The sequence below is a fragment of the Schistocerca serialis genome, chromosome 7, assembly GCF_023864345.2.
Source record: "Schistocerca serialis cubense isolate TAMUIC-IGC-003099 chromosome 7, iqSchSeri2.2, whole genome shotgun sequence".
NCBI classification, from domain to species: Eukaryota; Metazoa; Arthropoda; class Insecta; order Orthoptera; family Acrididae; genus Schistocerca; species Schistocerca serialis.
This window is the reverse complement of record NC_064644.1, coordinates 517,330,559-517,351,132: the sequence shown is the minus strand read 5'-3', so window position 1 is coordinate 517,351,132 and position 20,574 is coordinate 517,330,559. Positions and strand designations below refer to the sequence as shown.

General features: G+C 42.0%; 1 protein-coding gene across 1 annotated transcript; it reads right to left on the bottom strand.

Moving 5' to 3' along the window:
- Positions 1-420: 420 nt before the first annotated feature.
- Positions 421-14,884, bottom strand: LOC126413193 (myogenesis-regulating glycosidase-like). Its single transcript, XM_050083089.1, has 3 exons — positions 14,660-14,884; positions 6,586-6,742; positions 421-620 (listed from the first exon to the last, which is right to left on the bottom strand). Exons 1-3 carry the CDS (start codon positions 14,882-14,884, stop codon positions 421-423), a joined length of 582 nt encoding a protein of 193 aa, XP_049939046.1.
- Between the last annotated feature and the right edge of the window lie 5,690 nt (positions 14,885-20,574).

Here is a 20,574-nt window from a genome sequence, read left to right as displayed (position 1 = left end):
TGTAATACATTTTACATACTTGCAGTTCTTCGTTTCAAAAATGCTCTCGAAATAAGTCATTTTCTGCATGCATTCACAGGTAAGCGTGTCCATGCCAGTGCATGTTAATAGTGGGCCAGTACTTATGATGCAACTGTGCCTTCACTGACATTAAATGTATTTCGCTACGAGTTTTCTGCATTTAAATTTAAATGCCAACAATAGATGGCAAACACAAAGTTGTAAAATTTGCAACAATAAAAAATATAAAATTGTGGAAGGAAGGGAATTTAAGCGAATATGTGGAAGAAATGATATTAAATACGTTCTTTAATATGTATCGTGAAGCAAACTACTGTAGTTCAGTACTTTTCACGACTAGAACTAGATTTGTATTTTATTAGTGCTGTGTGGGGCATTTTCTTGTTCTGCCCATGGAATTCATGCTGTGGCGTTCCTGCTGAAATACGGCAGCGTGTTGAGAGGAGCTGAGTAGTCATACAGCCACTGGGGCCCCCGTATGGTGGGGTGCTCCGGGTCCGCTTCGTCCCTCCAGTAGCCGCTGGGCAGGTAGATGTCGCGACTGACTGCGCCCTCCTCCAACACCGGCGCCACCAGAACGTCCTCGCCAAGCAGGAACTCTGTGAAGAGCACAGTCAGTGTGTTACGTGGTATGGAGTGACAGCTACATCTAGCAGAATGTGTGCACAAACCACCACATATGTCATAACATCTAATACTTATCAGTGGAACAAACGTGAATCAGCTTCATTTAGCTGATAACGTTGTACTTTGTGACTCTAACAAAAAATTTTAAACAACAGAGCAAAGAGCTTATTGCAGCAGGTTTGATAGCAGATTTGAAAATAGATTACAGTGAGATTAACACAGTATTTCAGTTCCAATAGAGTCTATACTCTACAACCACCATAAATCTTTTGTGTGGGAGTGTTCTGCTACAATGCCTATCCTTTACTGGATTAAAATATCCTTCCATTTTCAATTATTCTTTTTTATGCTACCAGGACGTGACAGGTGGTTAACATTCACTAAATTAATACATGTAATTAGCATATCCAAAAGAAAACATTACAAAATAAGAATTTATCCACAGATGCAGTTGCCGTTCTTTGAGATTTGGAGCACGCAAAGAAAGTGACTGGACAGAGAGCAAAGACGTATGCTGAAAGCCGAAAATTCTGTGGAGAGCTTTTGATAAACTAAACAGAATTTTCAAAATTAACCTGCCCTTATGTCTGAGAACAGAAGAATTTGCAGAAAGTGAGTCTTAGATCTCTGGACCCACATCAGTAAAATATTTACTTTTCATACAAAAACATTCAAAGCCGAGAGTTCTGAAGTGAGATACAGGACGATACATATACTAAACTACTGCAAGGCACAGGGAAAGGAACGAAAGGACCACGGAGCAGAGTGCTGTAGAAATACTGATGACTGCACTGAAAATGGAATTAAGCATTACGTGACATACAGCAAGGAGAGCGTATGGTAGACCTAGTAAGGATTCTTTGCTAGACTGGAAGAAGTGAGGTAAGAACAAACTGACAACCTAATTAAACAGAGAAAGAATAAGAGGCGACTTGACAGTGTGCTATATCTGAAGGCTGTAATGTGAGCAAGAGTCTAGGAGACTGCTTTATTCAGTAGTAAATGTCCACTGGCTGGGGATGATGATAATGGTGATGGTGATGATGGGGATTGTATGATTTAAAAGAAGAAAAAAGTTGGTGACTCTGGCACACATAATGGCAATACATCATAACAGACCAGATATGCTTAACAGAATATGTAACACCTTCTGGTTTGTATTTCATGCCTATAAATCAGTAATTACACACGTATTTATCACAATGGTGACACCATGAATGGTACCTGCAGATAACATGCAGTTAACAAATTAGGAACAGACAGCAGTGTAAATAGTTAAACTTCTGTTATAAACTTTGCAGTATCAGTTACAGGAATAAGTAAAATATCAACTTATTGGCAGCACCTGATTGTCATGCAGAGCTCAAAAGGCCGTATTGAAAGTCCTATATTTAATGGCCTTTCGTATCATCATAATCATCCACTGACATTTAACATTACGGTTGCGACACAATTGTATTCAGTTATCCACTCTCTTCAGAACTTAAACATAGATCTTCTGAAGCTATTGCTTCAAAAGTGAAGCCCTTTCCTCATCATAATCTATATTTTCGTGCACTACAAGTTGATTTTTGTATAACATTATAGACACTTATGGAAACTTCATCAAACCGGTCAAATTATCTGCACCCTTCAATAACGCTCTTTTTAATTGTTTTTGCTTTATTGCACTTTTCGTTTGTTTGAAGTTACTATTTTAGATTCTATTTTAGAAATTGTCTCCAGTTTTATTACCACTTCTTATTCGCAGTCATGCAGTAACTTTAGCAGGATATAGATTCCTTGATCTAATCCTGCACAGCCTGCTTCAAGATTATTGCTCAACTTACTTGCCAACATTTTCTATGATACGCATTTTGAAGTTACCGATGTCTCACAGTCTCTGCACAAGATCGAATACGTTGATACACATAATTTGATTTACGTAAACAACAATTTTGTATTTTAAGTTAATTAATCACACACACGTTTATCCAGAAGCAAATTACAAAATTTTTCAAGCAAATGTCCTTTAGCCATCAGTGAGACATCAGTCAGCATGATTGTCCCCGTTGTAGCTTTGTTTTTTACAAAGATATGAACAGTGGTATGACCTTTTAAAGTGGCACCCTGTTTTTTTTATTCGGTAATTAATTTCCTCTCCTAAAGACATATTCAAAAACGTATCACAGTGTACCATTCACTGAAACACAACGTTATTAATTACATAACACAACATTGACTTTGAGCCTGGGATCACAAACTCTTCCACTTTCTGGAGTTGTCAGAAAACAAATGAAAACCAAGTAAAAACATAGCACAAAATTGACTTTGAGTCTCCCGTACCATTGACGAGGAGTAGAACATTCAAATGAGCTGAAAGTGGTGACCCTGGGCACTGATACACTAGCGCATTCGTCGAATGAAAGAATTATTTACTGCTTCCTGTGTTGCCTGCTGAAGAGAATTATAAGCAAGCACGATACGTTCCTGCATGAGATCTGCAGTTCTTGGAATACCTCGATAGACGTCCTCAATGCATCCCCAAAGAGGATTTGAATCAGGCGACCTAGCAGGTCATGTAACTTTCCTCCTCGACCAATCAATCTGGCAGTATACCTTCGCTTCAGAACACGACGTGCACGCAAGGCGCTATGTACTGGACATCCATCGTGTTGATAACACATAAGCACTCTGGTTTCTAGCAGCACTTCGCCCAGAAGAGGAGGAAGAATTCGTCTGAAGAACTTGGCATACGCTGGGCCGTTTAGACCTCCATTGATGAAATAAGGGCCAATAATTGTTGTACCAAGCATCCCGCACTGGACGTTAACTCTCCATTGACGCTGATGTTCCACCTGTCTAAGCCTGTCCCTGTACCAATAATGCTGTTCCTTGCACTTACCTGTCCTTTGTTTGAGAAGGAACATTCATCGGTAAATAGAACATTTTAGAAGAAGTTCGGGTTGGCGAGGATTTGCTGCTGTGCCCACTGACAAAACTGTACACGATTATGGAAATCATTCCCATGCAGTTCTTGATGTAGGTGTACATAATAAGGATGGAACCAGTGACGTCTAAGAATACGATGTACACCGGTTTTTGGAATGCCAATCCCGTATTCAAGCTGTCGTGTGCTCACATGTGGATTCATAGCAACGAAAGAGAGAACAGTAACTTCGGCAGCTTCGTCTGTACGCTTGCTACGACAATTGCGTTGTCGAGGGTTGAAACTTCCCGTTTCCTGAAGCGTCGCAACAAGACGATAAAACATTCGTCGATAAGGTGGGTTCTTGTCAGAACATCTCTTTGAACAGTACTGCTGCCTGCGTAGCATTTCGCCTACCTTCAACAAAAACAACGACAATAAAGGAAACGTTATGTCGATGCTATTTGTAGGAAGGATAGCCTTTATGTATGCCTAGTCTACACAATAGTATTTAAAAGGACCAAACTACTGTACTAAATGTTACCATACATAAGAAAATAGTATTGCAATTACTGTTCTGCTAACTTACATTCCCCATAGATGAGTAGCATTTCTACCTTCTCTTAGTTGGAGTACATTCTACTCACACAACTCTGCTTCTAACGATGGTTGACGGAATGACGGGTGGGCATTTTACTTATGTTTACATCTATCCTCTGTCAACGTCAGCACGTGGATGTGTTCCATTACTCTGAGTACCTGCAGTAATCGCTGGGAGTGTCAACGTCAATGCTGTGTTACGTAATTAATAACGTTTTGTTTCAGGGAATGGTACACTGTGATACATTTTTGAACAGGTCATTAGGAGAGGAAATGAATTACCGAATAAAAAATACAAGGTGCCATTTAAGAAAGTCATACCGCTGTTCATATCTTTATAAAAAACAAAGCTACAACGAAGGCAGTCATGCTGATTGATGACCATCTCACGGCTAAAGAACATTTGCTTGAAATATTTTATAGTTTGCGTTTGGACTAACAGTTACTTGGGGTGGTCAAGATAAATGGGACACCCAGTATATAACATAAAGTTGTCACCATGCACCCTTAGAGAAACAAACAACCACAATATAAGAATATGCATCAGAGAAATGATTTTGAGAGTATGTTAAAGGAGGTTGCATTTTATGAACTAGAATGATTATATGTATCACAGTGCATAATAGAATTAATAATTTGGAAAACAAAGGGATGATAAATGGAAGCAGGATTAGGGGATTCAGAATGTATATGCGATATGCTGACAGGAAAGTTGTACTAAATATAACAGTTGTGATGATAAAATACTACAATGTGTTCTGCAACAGAGTCTTTGCTTCTTTTAAAAATGTTACTCTAACTTACTTAGCTATTTAATTAGAGAAAATGCTTCTAAGCTCTGCGTTACAAATGTCATTATTAAATCATGTAAAAATAGAAGAAGAACAAGAGGCACTGATGAAGACATAGTTAAACTATAATACCAATTGTGTGACTCCATGCAAAACTATGAAAGCATGTATTTTCATCAAACTAATACCACATCCAGCAACACAACAGGAACTTCCTAAAATGTAGGTAATAAAAAATTGTAGAACTCCTATAATAGGCATATAAGGGGATGCTTGAAACATAAATATATATTTAAGACGAAGAAATTATAACATATTTGTGACGTTTTTCATTTAGATTTTTAATTTTTATTTATGTTTTGTTTAGCTTGACTACATTAGGGCTTTAAGAATGTCTATTAAATCAGTCTAGGAACACAAAAATTGTCTGAATTTCAATGCTGCTCGATCATTCAGTTATATACATCTTATAAAGTATTAGGAGAATAGTTATGTTCACTGACACGAATAATAACAGAAAATAATGATGGTAATTTTCATTATTATTATTATTATTATTATTATTATCATTAAGAGTATTAAGAATATCAATAATAATGATGAATTCAACTTGTATGAAGCTGTGTTTAGTATCACGCAAACTGATATGATAATGAAATGGAAGGAGACAAAACGATGGTGATGATAGTTGCTAAGAAATAACAAAAGCTGAATTGTGAGCTTTTTGAGAAAAGGATGGAAAAATGTGGCAGGAGAGCGGGTATTGGCGAGAGTTAGCTGCAGAAAAATATGTAAAAGAGATAGCTGTTGTGACGAAGGTAGACCATTAACTGACAGCTGAAGTTAATTGGTATACTTTGTGGAAAATCATTCTGTAGTCTTGTTTATTATACAGAAAATTATTCTGAGAAGATTACCGTATTATGTAGTGAAATAGAGATTATGTAGTGAAATAGAGACGATTGTACTTTGTTGAGAAAGAAAATATCTGCAGTGCTGTTGAAATAAGAGCGTTAGAGCTGTAAATAAAGAAGAGGAGAACCATGATTAAGAAGACGATAAATACCGGTTATTAAAGTGACTACATTTATTCCTTCCTAGGCAGTAGTGATATTCTTGAGAAACGAATGTCACAAATGTATTGCACACAATAATTCAACACTGTATGAAGCCATCTTGTGCTAGAAGAAAGAAGCCTTTAATAAACGTAAACGTAGTCCGTAGTAGGCTGTAATGTGATTTATATATAATTGTGCGATTAGTTAATTTCTACAATATGTAATTGTCAAAGACAGCACAAATTTTGGAGTGCTTGACAATGACAAGTAGTCAAAATCAGGTAATTACACGATGAAATAAAAATCCCATAACAGCCTACTACAGACCTTGGTTACATTTATTAAACATCTGGAGGCTGTGGATCCCCACAAATACAAAATTTTAAGAAAGAGGTCTGGTGTGACATTTGATCGATGGTCTAACAAACGCCGTGACGTACAAACACTGACAAACTGCAGATGAGTTCAAAGGCAGTATGTAGATGGGGAAATCAGAGGAAAGAACACTGTAGTGGGAACCGAGATTGAAAGAGAGGCTAAGTTCATGTAAAAAGGCGTAAAGGGAAGCATTAATCGATACCTGAGTCGACGGTCTGCGCCGTGTCGTCGTTGGGGGAGATCCACCAGATGGGCAGGTTGACCGGCGTGCCGTCCTCCACCGCCTTCTGCATCAACCCCACGATGCGCGGCGCGTACTGCGCGCGCAGCGACAACAGGTCGCGGCAGATCTCCAGCGTCTGCAATCACAGCTCTCGTAAGTCGCCAGCCCTGCTAAAGGCTGCTCATTGGCAGAATCGACTCTCTTACTTCTCTACGTGGAAAACAATGTGAATGCGATGGAACTATCACTCTAAACTGTGGTTTCCACAACTGAAATTGGGCAACGTTTCCTTGATTACTGTGTCACAGCTAATTGCGATTCACAGCGATAGTGCACAGGAAACAGCGACGAAGACCAAAGGCAAGTTTTTCTTCCCAGTTACAATCCCTAAATAGGCCACTACCCAGAAAGAGCTGAAGCAATGAGTCCAAGGCATGGTTGAGTTTGTGGTCACGGAGCAGATTACTTTGAATAGCCGGCCGTACCTAAGGTTGCCTCGTACTGGAGCTAACCGTAGTCGAATGAGACTTACGGTCTGAGAGTCATATCCAGAACACTGTATGTCAACAGTCCCATTTCTATTTTATTGTCTTATATGTATTAGAAAATAATGTCTAGCTGACATAATCTGCAGCACAAAATGTTAGCATCACTTCACCACTTCAAGAAATACGGTCTCCTTATTCCCAGCCGGTGAACAGAGAAACGAGCATTGTGAACTGTCACAATAGGAAAAAGATGTACCTGAAATGTTAGCCAACGATATTTACATGTCATACCGTTGACACCCTGGTGTTGGGAGACTCAAGTCTACGCGAAACTCACTTAAAGATGTGACCGTAAATTTAGGTTGAGTTATCTCCCATGACCTGTTCAGCTTTTTGTGAGCTTCTTCACCAAAATTACCGCTAATCCTTGATTGCGCACAAAGGTTCATTAATTAATGATATTTGCTAAATGTTCATAAGCACGTACTGTCAAATGTGTATTGACAGATTACCAGAAATAGTGTTCGTTAGATACGTTGGCTGATGATTTCTTACTTACGAGGGAACCTCACCATCGCACCCCCCTCAGATTTAGTTATAAGTTGGCACAGTGAATAGGCCTTGAAAAACTGAACACAGATCAATCGAGAAAACAGGAAGAAGTTGTGTGGAACTATGAAAAAATAAGCAAAATATACAAACTGAGTAGTCCATGCGCAACATAGGCAAGACCAAGGCTAAAGTTACCTCAGGAGCGCCGTGGTCCCGTAGTTAGCGTGAGCAGCTGCGGAACGAGAGGTCCTTGATTCAAATCTTCCCTCATGTGAAAATTTTAATCTTTTATTTTCAATTTATGTGACAAACTCTTATGTTTTCTTAGAAGGAGGGACAGGCATTGGTCCTATTTTTTTGTTTTATTAAACGCAAAATCGATTTTCGGTCACTTAGTGACCATCTTCAGTGCTGTAATATATAATTTAAATTGGTAGGCACTGGAGTCAACAAGCTTCCAGCGATCGCTGTAATATATAATTTAAATTGGTAGGCACTGGAGTCAACAAGCTTCCAGCGATCGCTGTAAGCTTATTGACACCAGTGCCTACCAATTTAAATTATATATTACAGCACTGAAGATGGTCACTAAGTGACCGAAAATCGATTTTGCGTTTAATAAAACAAAAAAATACGACCAATGCTGTCTCTCTTTCCAAGTATACCCATTATATGGTCGTGGTGCACAGGACACTCCATGGAGTCGCCAATCAATAATCTTATGCTTTCATCACTTTCTTGGGAGTGATTATCACATCCACAAGAAAACCTAAATCGGGCAGAGTAGAAGAATCTATTTACCCATTCGCCAATTGTACAAGTTAGATGGGTGGACAACATATTCCTGTGACGCACATGCCGTCACCAGTGTCGTATAGAATATATCAGACGTGTTTTCCTGTGGAGGAAACGGTTGACCTATGACCTTGCGATCAAATGTTTTCGGTTCCCATTGGAGAGGCACGTCCTTTCGTCTACTAATGGCACGGTTTTGCGGTGCGGTCGCAAAACACAGACACTAAACTTATTACAGTGAACAGAGACGTCAATGAACGAACGGACAGATCATAACTTTGGGAAAATAAAGAAAGTAAACTTTTCGCTCCAAGGGGGACTTAAACCAAGGACCTCTTGTTCCGCAGCTGCTCACGCTAACCACGGGACCACGGCGCTCCTGAGGAAACATTAGCCTTGGTGTTGCCTATCTTGCGCATGGACTACTCAGTTTGTATATTTTGCTTATTTTTTGATAGTTCACACAACTTCTCCCTGTTTTCTCGTTTGATCTGTGTTCAGTTTTTCAAGGCCTATCCACTGTGCCAACTTATAACTAAATCTGAGGGGGGTGCGATGGGGAGGTTCCCTTATTAGAACCATCACTCTGGCAACCAATATGAAACGTCCTTGATTTTCATGGTTTAAACCACTACTCTTCGTGGGAAGTGTATCACATACAATGTAAGGAGATGTTCAGTTTCACACTTCACCCACGCTATTAGAGATTGGCCAACTTGGGTTGCAGTAGATTTTTTCTCATGACAGTAAAATAGGTAAAGTTTTATGTTTCTCTTCGTGAAATATTTTCAATTTTCGTAATATCCTGTCAAGAACAAAAATTAACGCTAAATATATTACAAGTGAGTCATACCTTTATTACTAAGCTTTATCTGTTGTTCTCTTATGTTGTCAAAATCATTATTATATTTCTGTTACCATGTTTCAAATAATCATGCCCATTAACCGTTATATTGGCCTCGAATGCCCCACAAATATGGATAGTGCTAGCCAGTGAAAAGGAAACCCACAACGACACTCCTTCTGGATCCTGTCCCTCATTGTGTGCTCAGTGTCCCTTTTCATCATTTCCATTATTCTTTTAACTCGTATTCATGGAATAATTACTTTTGGAGATATAATCCTGGCTTCCTCATTTTTGAACACTATTTTCTGTAACATGGGACAACTGCATCTCCTTTCTTGTTGTAAACTTTTTTTTGAAGCAGCCTTTTCATGCCAGACAAAAACGTACTTTCTTGTGATACCCGTGAATCAATTCATTCTATACTGGTGGTCCAGCTTTCAACGGAAGTGACTGTTAATGATGACAAGGTATTTCTTGTATGCATGCATTAAACTTCGATTGACATATTTACACTTACTGCTACAACTTTTTAAAAAAACGTGTGTGAAACCTTATTGGACCTAACTGCTAAGGTCATCAGTCCCTAAGCTTACACAATCCTTAATCCAAATTATCCTAAGGAGAAACACACACAACCATGCCCGAGGGAGGACTCGAACCTCCGCCGGGATCAGCCGCACAGTCCATGACTACAGCGCCTGAGACCGCTCGGCTAATCCCGCGTGGCCAACGTTTGTCATGATATGATTTTGTAATGTCTCCTTCAAGTAACCAATATTCAAAACACAAGACTATTCCATATATGATGCATTGCAATAACGAACTCACAGTTGATAACCCGTTATCATCAGTATTCCTGTTATCATATGATGGTCAATTAAGCAAATTATCCCAACTTGGTTTTGGTTTCTTAATTATTGACTTTTCTTTGAAACATTTTAATTTTATTATGTTTTAGATAAAATGTATTTAATAATGTTTGTTTGCTTACATTACTCGTAATTTCAGCTACCTGAAAATGTTTCAGAACAATGTTTAGCCACGAATAGTCGTAACAGTTTCATAATTTGGTATTCTATCATCGCGTGTTTCCTCAGTTAACGGAACTAACTGCTTACAGTCCCTGTCTCATTACGGTGTGGCCTATACCGACATTGTAAACCCGTGCCGCCGGCCGTAGTGGCCGAGCGGTTCTTGGCGCTACAATCTGGAACCGCGCGACCGCTACGGTCGCAGGTTCGAATCCTGCCTCGGGCATGGATGTGTGTGATGTCATTAGGTTAGTTAGGTTTAAGTAGTTCTAAGTTCTAGGGGACTGATGACCTCAGAAGTTAAGTCCCATAGTGCTCAGAGCCATTTGAAACATTTAAACCCGTGCCTTCCAGTAGCTGCGACTGTAGTAGAGGTGTAGTTAGAAGAGTATCTAGAATCAGTTATGTCACTGTAGAACATCGTCATGCCCCTGAGGGGATCACATCAAAGAACCTCCGCAACAGAATTAATACCTGTGTCCACAGTTCTACTCCGAATGTATGGAGGTCACCTCTACCCATGTTTCTCCGATTTTCGATCAGGCAAGAGCCTCCACCTGACTCTCAATGTACAATATTCCGCACTCAAATTCATTGTAAATGCACTGGATTTTCTTTTGTGTCGGCAATAGTGTCAGTAGTCCATACTGTGTGGTATTCTGGAACACTCAGCCTAGTACTTCTTTTAGTTTAGCTAATCTACACAGCCTAGTAACAAAAGTGAGGTGCCTAGAAGTCGTGGTCGGATGTCAGCGCAGTTCTACAGGTGCTCACCACCGGCTGTTATGTAAAAGGTCAGAATTTCAGTATCTGCGCTTAGCCGACAGAGTCCGTTAGCGTTGTTCGTGTTTCGTTGGTTACTTGGTTTGGCAGAGTGGCGTGAATAGCGTCAGACGTTTAGTAATCACTACGAAGCACACGCAGCGCACTAGTATGAGACAGTCTTATCAACGAATGATAAATTCTGGAAGGAGCGACATTATGGGTCTCCATTTGGCTGGCTGGCTCCTCCAAACACAGCAGAAACATCACAGGTGAACTGCATTCGTAGTCCACGAAAAACATTCAGACCACCCATTAGTTGCTGCTTATTAAATTGTCCAACCAAGTCAATGTCTATTGTTCTCAATGACTTGTACACAGGAGCACTGCGCCGCCAACGGCGACGGTACCCACGTCGCAAAGGCATTGCAGAGGCTCGTTAATACACATGCCTTTGCGACGTGGGTATGTCGCCGTTGGAGGCGCAGTGCTCCTGCGTATAAGACATTGATAGCTGAGAGTACAAAACTGCTTGTTAAGGTTCCTTATTGGACTTTGGATCCAGACAAGCAGTTCCCTTTGTCTACTAGAAGAAAGAAGAAGTTGAATGCAGACGAGTAGCTGTTCATATAGGCCAAATTAACCACACGCTAAAAGCGTATATAAAAGAATTAAAAACAAAAAAAAAACATGGGAGATATAAGCCGAGGAGATACGGGATTTGTGGGGCATTCGAATGTGACTGTAGCCAGAAGAAGGACAGAATGCGAACGTGAGGGCAGCCATGGTCGTCGTGAAGCTACCAGACAACCACGTCTGTTCCACCTGGAGGGACGATCGACTTATTGTTCACTAAGCACAACGTAACCCCTGGACATTTGCGCCTGCCATCGGAGGGCCAATTATTAACTTCCTGCCCGCATCTCGTGGTCGTGCGGTAGCGTTCTCGCTTCCCACGCCCGGGTTCCCGGGTTCGATTCCCGGCGGGGTCAGGGATTTTCTCTGCCTCGTGATGGCTGGGTGTTGTGTGATGTCCTTAGGTTAGTTAGGTTCAAGTAGTTCTAAGTTCTAGGGGACTGATGACCACAGATGTTAAGTCCCATAGAGCCATTTGAACTATTTTTATTAACTTCCTGCGATATGCTGTGTCATTGCGCCCTGTTACTTGGAGTCTAGCAGCACACTGAACTACGAAACTACCACCATATGCGTGGACTGTCACTAACAGCACTGCAGACAGCTGCGTTTGGAGTGGTGTAGCGACTGCGAAGACTGGAATGCTGATGAATAGCGCCGCGTTGTGTTCAGCCATGGATCACGGTTCTGCAGTACCGTAGATGACCATTGCCCGCCGGAATGGGCCAGTGTGGTTCCATTCTTCGAGTGTTTGGAAAGACAAAACGGTGTTACTCCTGGCGTGATGCTGTAGAGGCCATCGGATGTAACTTCGGCTCACGGTTTGCAGTAAGTGAGGGAACTCTAACTGCACAGCGCTACGTCATGGACACCCTTCGCACTCCAGTCAAATTTCCGATATGACAGTATCATGGGGCCATTTTCTTCTATACAACACTCGTCCACACATGGAACGTGTCTATATGAATTACGTGCGTGATGTTGAGGTACTCCTGTGATCAACGAGTTACGATATATGATGAATGAGACCAAATCAGGCGTCAATTCCGTCCCAGTATCAGTACACAGGTCACAAAGGACCATTTACACAACTGGCCATTAAAATTGCTACACCACGAAGATGACTTGCTACAGACGCGAAATGTAACTGACAGGAGGCAGATGCTGTGATATGCAAATGATTAGCTTTTCAGAGCATTCACACAAGGCTGGCGCCGATGGCGACACCTACAACGTGCTGACATGAGGAAAGTTTCCAACCGATTTCTCATACACAAACAGCAGTTCACCGGCGTTGCCTGGTGAAACGTTGTTGTGATGCCTCGTCTAAGGAGGAGAAATGCGTACCATAACGTTTCCGACTTTGAGAAAGGTCGGATTGTAGCCTATCGCGATTGCTGTTTATCCTATCGCGACATTGCTGCTGGCGTTCGTCGATATCCAATGACTGAACGCCGTACTGGATCCCAACGGCCCGTATCACTAGCGGTCTATATGATAGGCATCTTATCCGTATGGCTGTAACGGATCGTGCAGCCACGTCTCGATCCCTGAGTCAACAGATGGGGACGTTTGCAAGACAACAACAATCTGGACGAACAGTTCGACGACGTTTGCAGCAGCATGGACTATCAGCTGGGAGACCGTGGCTGCGGTTACCCTTGACGCTGCATCACAGACAGGAGCGCCTGCGATGGTGTACTCAACGACGAACCTGGGTGCACGAATGGCAAAACGTCATTTTTTCGTATGAATCCAGGTTCTGTTTACAGCATCATGAAGGTCGCATCCGTGTTTGCCGACATTGCGGTGAACGCAGATTGGAAGCGTGTATTCGTCATCGCCATACGGGCGTATCACACGACGTGATGGTATGGGGTGCCATTGGTTACGCGTCTCGGTCACATCTTGTTCGCATTGACTGCAAATTGAACGTGGACGTTACATTTCAGATGTGTTACGAACTGTGGCTCTACCCTTCATTCGATCCCTGTGAAACCGTCCATTCCAGTAGGATAATGCACGACCGCATGTTGCAGGTCCTGTACGGGCCTTTCTGGATACAGAAAATGTTGTGCCCTGGCCAGCACATTCTCCAGATCTCTTACCAATTGAAAACGTCTGGGCAATGGTGGCAGAGCAAATGGCTCGTGACAATACGCCAGTCACTACTCTGATGAACTGTGGTATCGTGCTGAAACTGCATGGGCAGCTGTACCTGTACACGCCATCCAACCTCTGACTCAATGCCCAGGCCTATCAAGGCCGTTATTACAGCCAGAGGTGGTTGTTCTGGGACTGATTTCTCAGGGTCTATGCGCCCAAATTGCGTGAAAATGTAATCACATGTCAGTTCTAGTATAATATATTTGTCCAATGAATACCTGTTTAGCGTCTGCATTTCTTCTTGGTGTAGCAATTTTAATGGCCAGTAGTGTACGTGCGTGAGGTTGAGCTACTCTTGTGATCAACAAGTTGGCTAAATCTCTCTACGATACATGTATGAATGAGACCAGTTCAGGCGTCAATACCGTCCCAGTGTCAGTACCCAGGTTAAAAAGGACCATTTACAACAGTTGTAGGTCGGATTGTCTGAGAAGGGGATACAACAGCGCTGTGATAGTCTTCCTGTCTGAATCAGGACATGCATCCAGGCCAGAGGTAGAGCAATTTCATATTGATAAGTGGGCTCATATTGCCAAAATATGTGTGAAGGTGACTCGATTGACAATCACTTGCAATAAAATATCATACGTTTCCTCCTCCCGTTTTGAGTGCTTCAGTTTGTCAGGCAGCGCATGGCTGATACTTAGTAGTAAGACAAGTGTTGCTTCACATGGAGTGCTCTAACTGCATGTGTGCTTCAACCTGCTATGCTGAACACCTGGGTGAAATAGGTTACAGAAACAGATCAATAAGTGTGGCGTCAGGAATGAACGCACCTCATTGTCGAAATCCCACGGCGTGTAGGAGAACTTGACGGCCGGCATGAAGATTGTGGCTTGCAGCCAGCGAATGTACATCTCTTTGGTCGGAAGAGCGTACGTCGCACCACCCACCATCTCCGGCATCACGAAGGGGTGGCCCACGATGCTGAGCTCCAGCAGCTTCGGCAGCAGCGTCCCCACACCGCCGGCCGTGCCCCACTTGCTGTCCACGACGTCCATCAGGAAGAAGTTGGGCAGGCGCTGGCTCTCCACTCCGGTCTGTATCTCGACCAGGGGACCGAACTGGGAGGCGGCTCTCGCGAACTCGTCGCTGTAGCGCACCGGGTTCCGTTCCACGGGTTGTATGTTGGGCAGCTGAGGCAAGTAATTCGTCTGACCAGCGTCGAATTCGAACGAATCGATTCCTGTCTCATTGCGGAGCGCCTGAAAACAATTCGGAATTAAACAGTTAGTGTAAATGAAAGAAATGGTGAAACGAAACAGCTGTAGAACAAGTTCACCATCACAATGAATGAAGTAATACATAAGATCAGATAAGAGTGGTCAAGTGTGACAGGCAAGTGTCATTAAAGGAAATGTTCGACATCCTTACATTAGAGCCTACATTAAATTATTGATCAATTCGTTTTGAGTTACTATGTAATTCCAACTAAAATTATGTAATACGTAATATACCGTTGTGCAACAAATGCTGAATAATATACTATGTATTTAAATTCCTGCAGAGGTATGCAGCACTATTAAAGAATGTGCCGTAAACCTCAGTGAGATAGTTGTTGCAAAACAAGTATTCAAGCATTCAGAAACAGATGACCAGGAGCGATTTGCAATAAACCGTAGCAGTTGATTGATTATGCATTGCTGTGTTCAGTTTATCGCTGTAAAACTGTTGACAACTGAAATTATGATGTGTGGACTGGGTACTTAGAATTTAACGTTTCGGACTGCATCATCTGTGTTATTTTCTATGTCAGCTTCCATGAACCTACAATTGTTGAAGGAATTTTCAAGAAGAGGTTAGCCGTCTTCTTAAAATTAATACAAGCCCAGTTCAAGCTCATATGCGTATAACTAGACAAATAGATGTTTACTTTTGCTACTACTGAATTCAATTTATGTTTAAAATGAGAACTAAATTTTATAATATATACATCAGCTGTCCTTCGCTGTACTGTAACTGGTTTGTCTCATTTCCATATTTCCAGTCTTACACCGCCTTGATGTGAGATTCCGTGTATAGCTAGAGAACTTGTCTAGCTGGAACTGATGCTCACTTTACGTCAGAGTGTCGCACAAAAATTATAATTGACGTTCAGGCACGAAGGCACATACAAATAGACCAAAGCAAACGCAGGGATACGAAACAAGGTGAGGATTTAATTAATATAGACAATTATGACCCCAGTGACTGGGCGCTTGTTCCGATTGGAGAAAAGACGATTGTTTTCTCGCAGAAACTCTGTTTTCTCTTTGAACCGGCATTCGAGAACTTATATGTACCCGATTCATCTGTATGTAATACCTGTGCATCATGCAGGTCATTGGTTACAAATCGAATCCAGTTCGGACAGGAAGACAAGCTGCTTGTTCACTTGACACGTTTCTCGTAGTGATTCGTGAACCTTTCACCGTCAGTTGGTTTCGTTAATTACAGGTCGACAATGTACCGTGAATCATCATTACGACAACGAAATTTGTGGAGAACTTGCGAACGAAGTCATGAAGATACGCAGCCATCCAGTCCGGACTATAATGTCATCCAACAGAGAGGTCTGCTCCATTGATTCTTCCGAACTGCTGTGGATAAGGGAATTACGTCAAGTGATTTCTAGGCTGCAATATACTTAGGAAAAACTATGAAATTCACAAACATAACAGAAAGAAATATTTCCATTGTCCTCCTGTATAGCACTGTGAGCAATAGCTCTCATCAAATGGAATGTCCTTGAGGCCATGGAAGTTTTTCGGTCGTCACAAGTTTCTTCGGAAAGTGAAAACGGCACATTAACATAAAACAATAACCCTCCTGAATTCTACCAGCGGGCTGTGTTCCTGTTTATTGAGCCGACTTGCAGCCATGGTGTAGTTGGCAATTTGCCAGTATTTAGGAACCAAAAGCTCTTGCGTAGCGAGATCTTAACACTCATGTCTCACAGTATTAATAGGGATGACATAAACCATCAGAAGCCAAAGAAGCGGCTGCTTCTATAATATGAAAAATAATCACAATTCTCTGGTAAACAATAGAGTTGTCAGAGACAATAAAATGCTGAAATCGAAATAACAGGTCATGTTTCAAATTGGAAAGAAGTTAACCTAATCCTCGATAACAATAGTTACTTGACAGATAGTGTGGGGGTCAAAAGAGCAGCTTTGACTCAGAATGTCCCAAAGATGAAATTTTATATTTGCTTAGCAGATGAATGCATCAATTGAGAGACACACGCTGCCTGGGTGAACTATGCCGTATGTAGAGTCCACAAATGACACAGAATTACACGTTCATCCCTGTGAATATAATTCGTCTTAAAATGTATATTGCCTCACGGTATGATGCTGCCGCAGGCTCGCCAGGTCGATTACACGAGCACCCGCGCGCAATAAACTAAAAAGGCATAGGGCCATACTGGTTAAAATAATGTTCATACTCCTACGGAATATGGATCCCTTCTTTGTAGATAACATGTTGGCTTTCTTTCAATTTTGATGTTAAAATTATTTCACTACCGACATAAATTTATACAAAGAAAAATCGGAGAGAATGGAATTAATGATACCCAGATTCCTTGCGTACTAAGAGCGGTATCCTGCAATCTAGTCTCTGATACTGTCATTGAGAGAGAAGTTACTATTTTAATCAGAATATGTTAAAAATCTGAATGGCTCTTTCTTCTTCAACGACACGCAAAATGCCCGCCGTTGCATCAGGCCAACTTCATCTTCGTACAGCAGCGGCAGTATTTCCATGGTGGGCACGAGACATTCGACTTCTGCTACTTGCCTCCTTGAGTCTCGTTGCAGTTCTGTTGATCAGTTATTTGGACAGGGGTGAGTGATAACGATCATGATGGAGTCCAACAAGCTTAAGCTGCGAGAGCTAATAGTGCTGGGGCTGCAAACCGTCATCGGAGTCGCCATGTGGTGAGAACATGTCGCAGCCACGCCCTAATCCCCTTCGTCGTTCTCCCGTGGTGTCAGTGCTGCCTCTGAACTCCCTTACTTGGGTTGCAGTCATTCCCCTACAGTGTCGCGGGTGAGAAAGTACACTACTGGCCTTTAATATAGCTACACCACGAAGATGACGTGCTACAGACGCTAAATTTAACCGAGAGGGAGAAGATGATGTGATATGCAAATGATTAGCTTCTCAGAGCATTCACACAAGCTTGGCGCCAGTAACGACACCTACAACGTGCTGAAATGAGGAAAGTTTCCGACCGATTTCTCATACACAAACAGCAGTTGACCGGAGTTGGCTGCTGAAACGCTGATGTGATGCCTCGTGTAAGGAGGAGAAATGCGTACCAACACGTTTCCGACTTTGAGAAATGTCGGATTGCAACCTATCACGATTGCGGTTTATCGTATCGCAACATTGCTGCTCGCATTGGTCGAGATCCAATGACTGTTAGCAGAATATGGAATCGGTAGCTCAGGAAGGTAATTCGGAACGCCGTGCTATATGCCAATGGCCTCGTATCACTATCAGTCGAGATGACAGGCATCATATCCTCATGGCTGTAACGGATCGTGCAGCCACGTCTCAATCCCTGAGTCAACAGATGGGGACGTTTGCAAGACAACAACCATCTGCACGAACAGTTCGACGACGTTTGCAGTAGCATGGACTATCTGCTCGGAGAACATGGCTGCGGTTAGCCTTGACGCTGCATCACAGACAGGAGCGCCTGCGATGGTGTACTCAACGACGAACCTGGGTGCACGAATGGCAAAACGTAATTTTTTCGGATGAATCCAGGTTCTGTTTACAGCATCGTGATGGTCGCATCCGTGTTTGGCGACATCGCTGTGAACGCACATTGGAAGCGTGTTTTCGTCATCGGCATACTGGCGTATCACCCGGCGTGATGTTATGGGGTGCCATTGGTTACACGTCTCGATCACCTCTTGTTTGCATTGACGGCACTCTGAACAGTGGACGTTACATTTCAGATGTGTTACGACCCGTGGCTCTACCCTTCATTCGATCCCTGCGAAAACCTACATTTCAGCAGGATAATGCACGACCGCATGTTGCAGGTCCTGTACGGGCCTCTCTGGATACAGAAAATGTTCGACTGCTGCCCTGCCCAGCACATTCTCCAGATGTCTCACCAATTGAAAACTTCTGGTCAATGGTGGCCGAGCCACTGCCTCGTCACAATACGCCAGTCACTACTCTTGATGAACTGTGGTATCTTGTTGAAGCTGCATGGGCAGCTGTACCTGTACACGCCATCCAAGCTCTGTTTGACTCAATGCGCAGGCGTATCAAGGCCGTTACTACGGCCAGAGGTGGTTGTTCTAGGTACTGATTTCTCAGGATCTATGCACGCAAAATGCGTGAAAATGTAATCACATTTCAGTTCTAGTATAATATATTTGTCCAATGAATACCTGTTTATCATCAACATTTCTTCTTGGTGTAGCAATTTTAATGGCCAGTAGTGTATAATTTAGCCCCTAATGACACTGCACGTTGCCCGCCAATCTCATTAGCTCATGTTTAGTAGCTTTTCAAATTCCTGTTTACTTTTATCAGGGTATTGCAAGTCAATTTCTGAAGTCACTTCTGTGCTGTATCAGTAAGTTGCCAAGGTTTTTCTCGGAGATGTGTTAAGTCCTGATTTTCATGGGTATGTGCGAGAGAACATAAATCATTTTCATCCAGTGATTAAGACACAAAAGAGTTACAGACACCGGCTGCGAGCGGACATTGCTCGAAATCAATAGAGAAAGTTGAATATTAATGTCGGACGGGAATTCGAACCTAGGTCTCCTGCCTACTAAGCACATGCTCTGACCACTCTGTCATCCGGACGCAATGGTCGTTGTAACTGCATGGACTTCCCTAGAATGCGTCCTGTCGGATCGAAATTCTGAACTTCATCCACGCGCTACTTCTATAGTACCAGCGCAGTTTCCATGACCCAATGGCTCAGAGGCTATTTGATCCAATAAAGTTCTCATAATAAAAAAATAAAATAAAAAAAGCAGTCAGAGCATCTGTCTAGCAAGCAGGACGCCCAGGTTCGAATTCCGGTCCCGCAGAAATTTTCTACTTTCCCCGTTGATTTCAAGCAATGCATGCCCGCAGCCAGTGTTTGTAATTTCTCAGTGTCCTAATTGTTAATACATGAACTTTTAAAGTATAATTTTTTCATTATGTGTTTTAACCTCTGTCCAGTCCCCCAGCCTCACAAATATTCAGTTTGCAACCTCCTGTAAGTAGAGACTAATTCCACAGCCTGAGTGATTAAGAGTAAGATCTAAATTACAGCCTGGCACTCCACTTAAGCGGGAGGAGTACTACACCAGAAAATCGTAACTGGGCTTCACTGGATGTGATTATCACTCCGCCTGCATTGCAATGTGATGTCTTTACCACTCACACTACGTTGGCAAAACTCCAAAGATGTTTCAGGAAGAATTGAAATCCCACGACTGTATATCGTAATTAGCCTTGCCGGAATTCTAGATAGCGTGATTTGAACTATATAATCGAGGGACTGTTACAAGATTATCTGCTGCGATATAAATAATTGAGTTAGTACTAACATTGATAAATCGGAAGGATACATAAGTATAACTGATTAACACCTTAACACCTTTCACTTCACACAAGAAATTGCACAAATCATGAAATTCTATACACTTAACGCAGATACAAGATGATATTATTCAATATA

Bases quoted from the DNA above. Each gene is read 5' to 3' on its own strand.
- LOC126413193 (XM_050083089.1), bottom strand. From the start codon at position 14,884: ATGGACGTCGTGGACAGCAAGTGGGGCACGGCCGGCGGTGTGGGGACG. The intron at 6,743-14,659 runs GTGCGTTCATTC...CTGTGATTGCAG, and splicing joins CGTGGGATTTCGACAATGAG to ACGCTGGAGATCTGCCGCGA. The intron at 621-6,585 runs GTATCGATTAAT...TGCTCTTCACAG, and splicing joins GGCGCAGACCGTCGACTCAG to AGTTCCTGCTTGGCGAGGAC.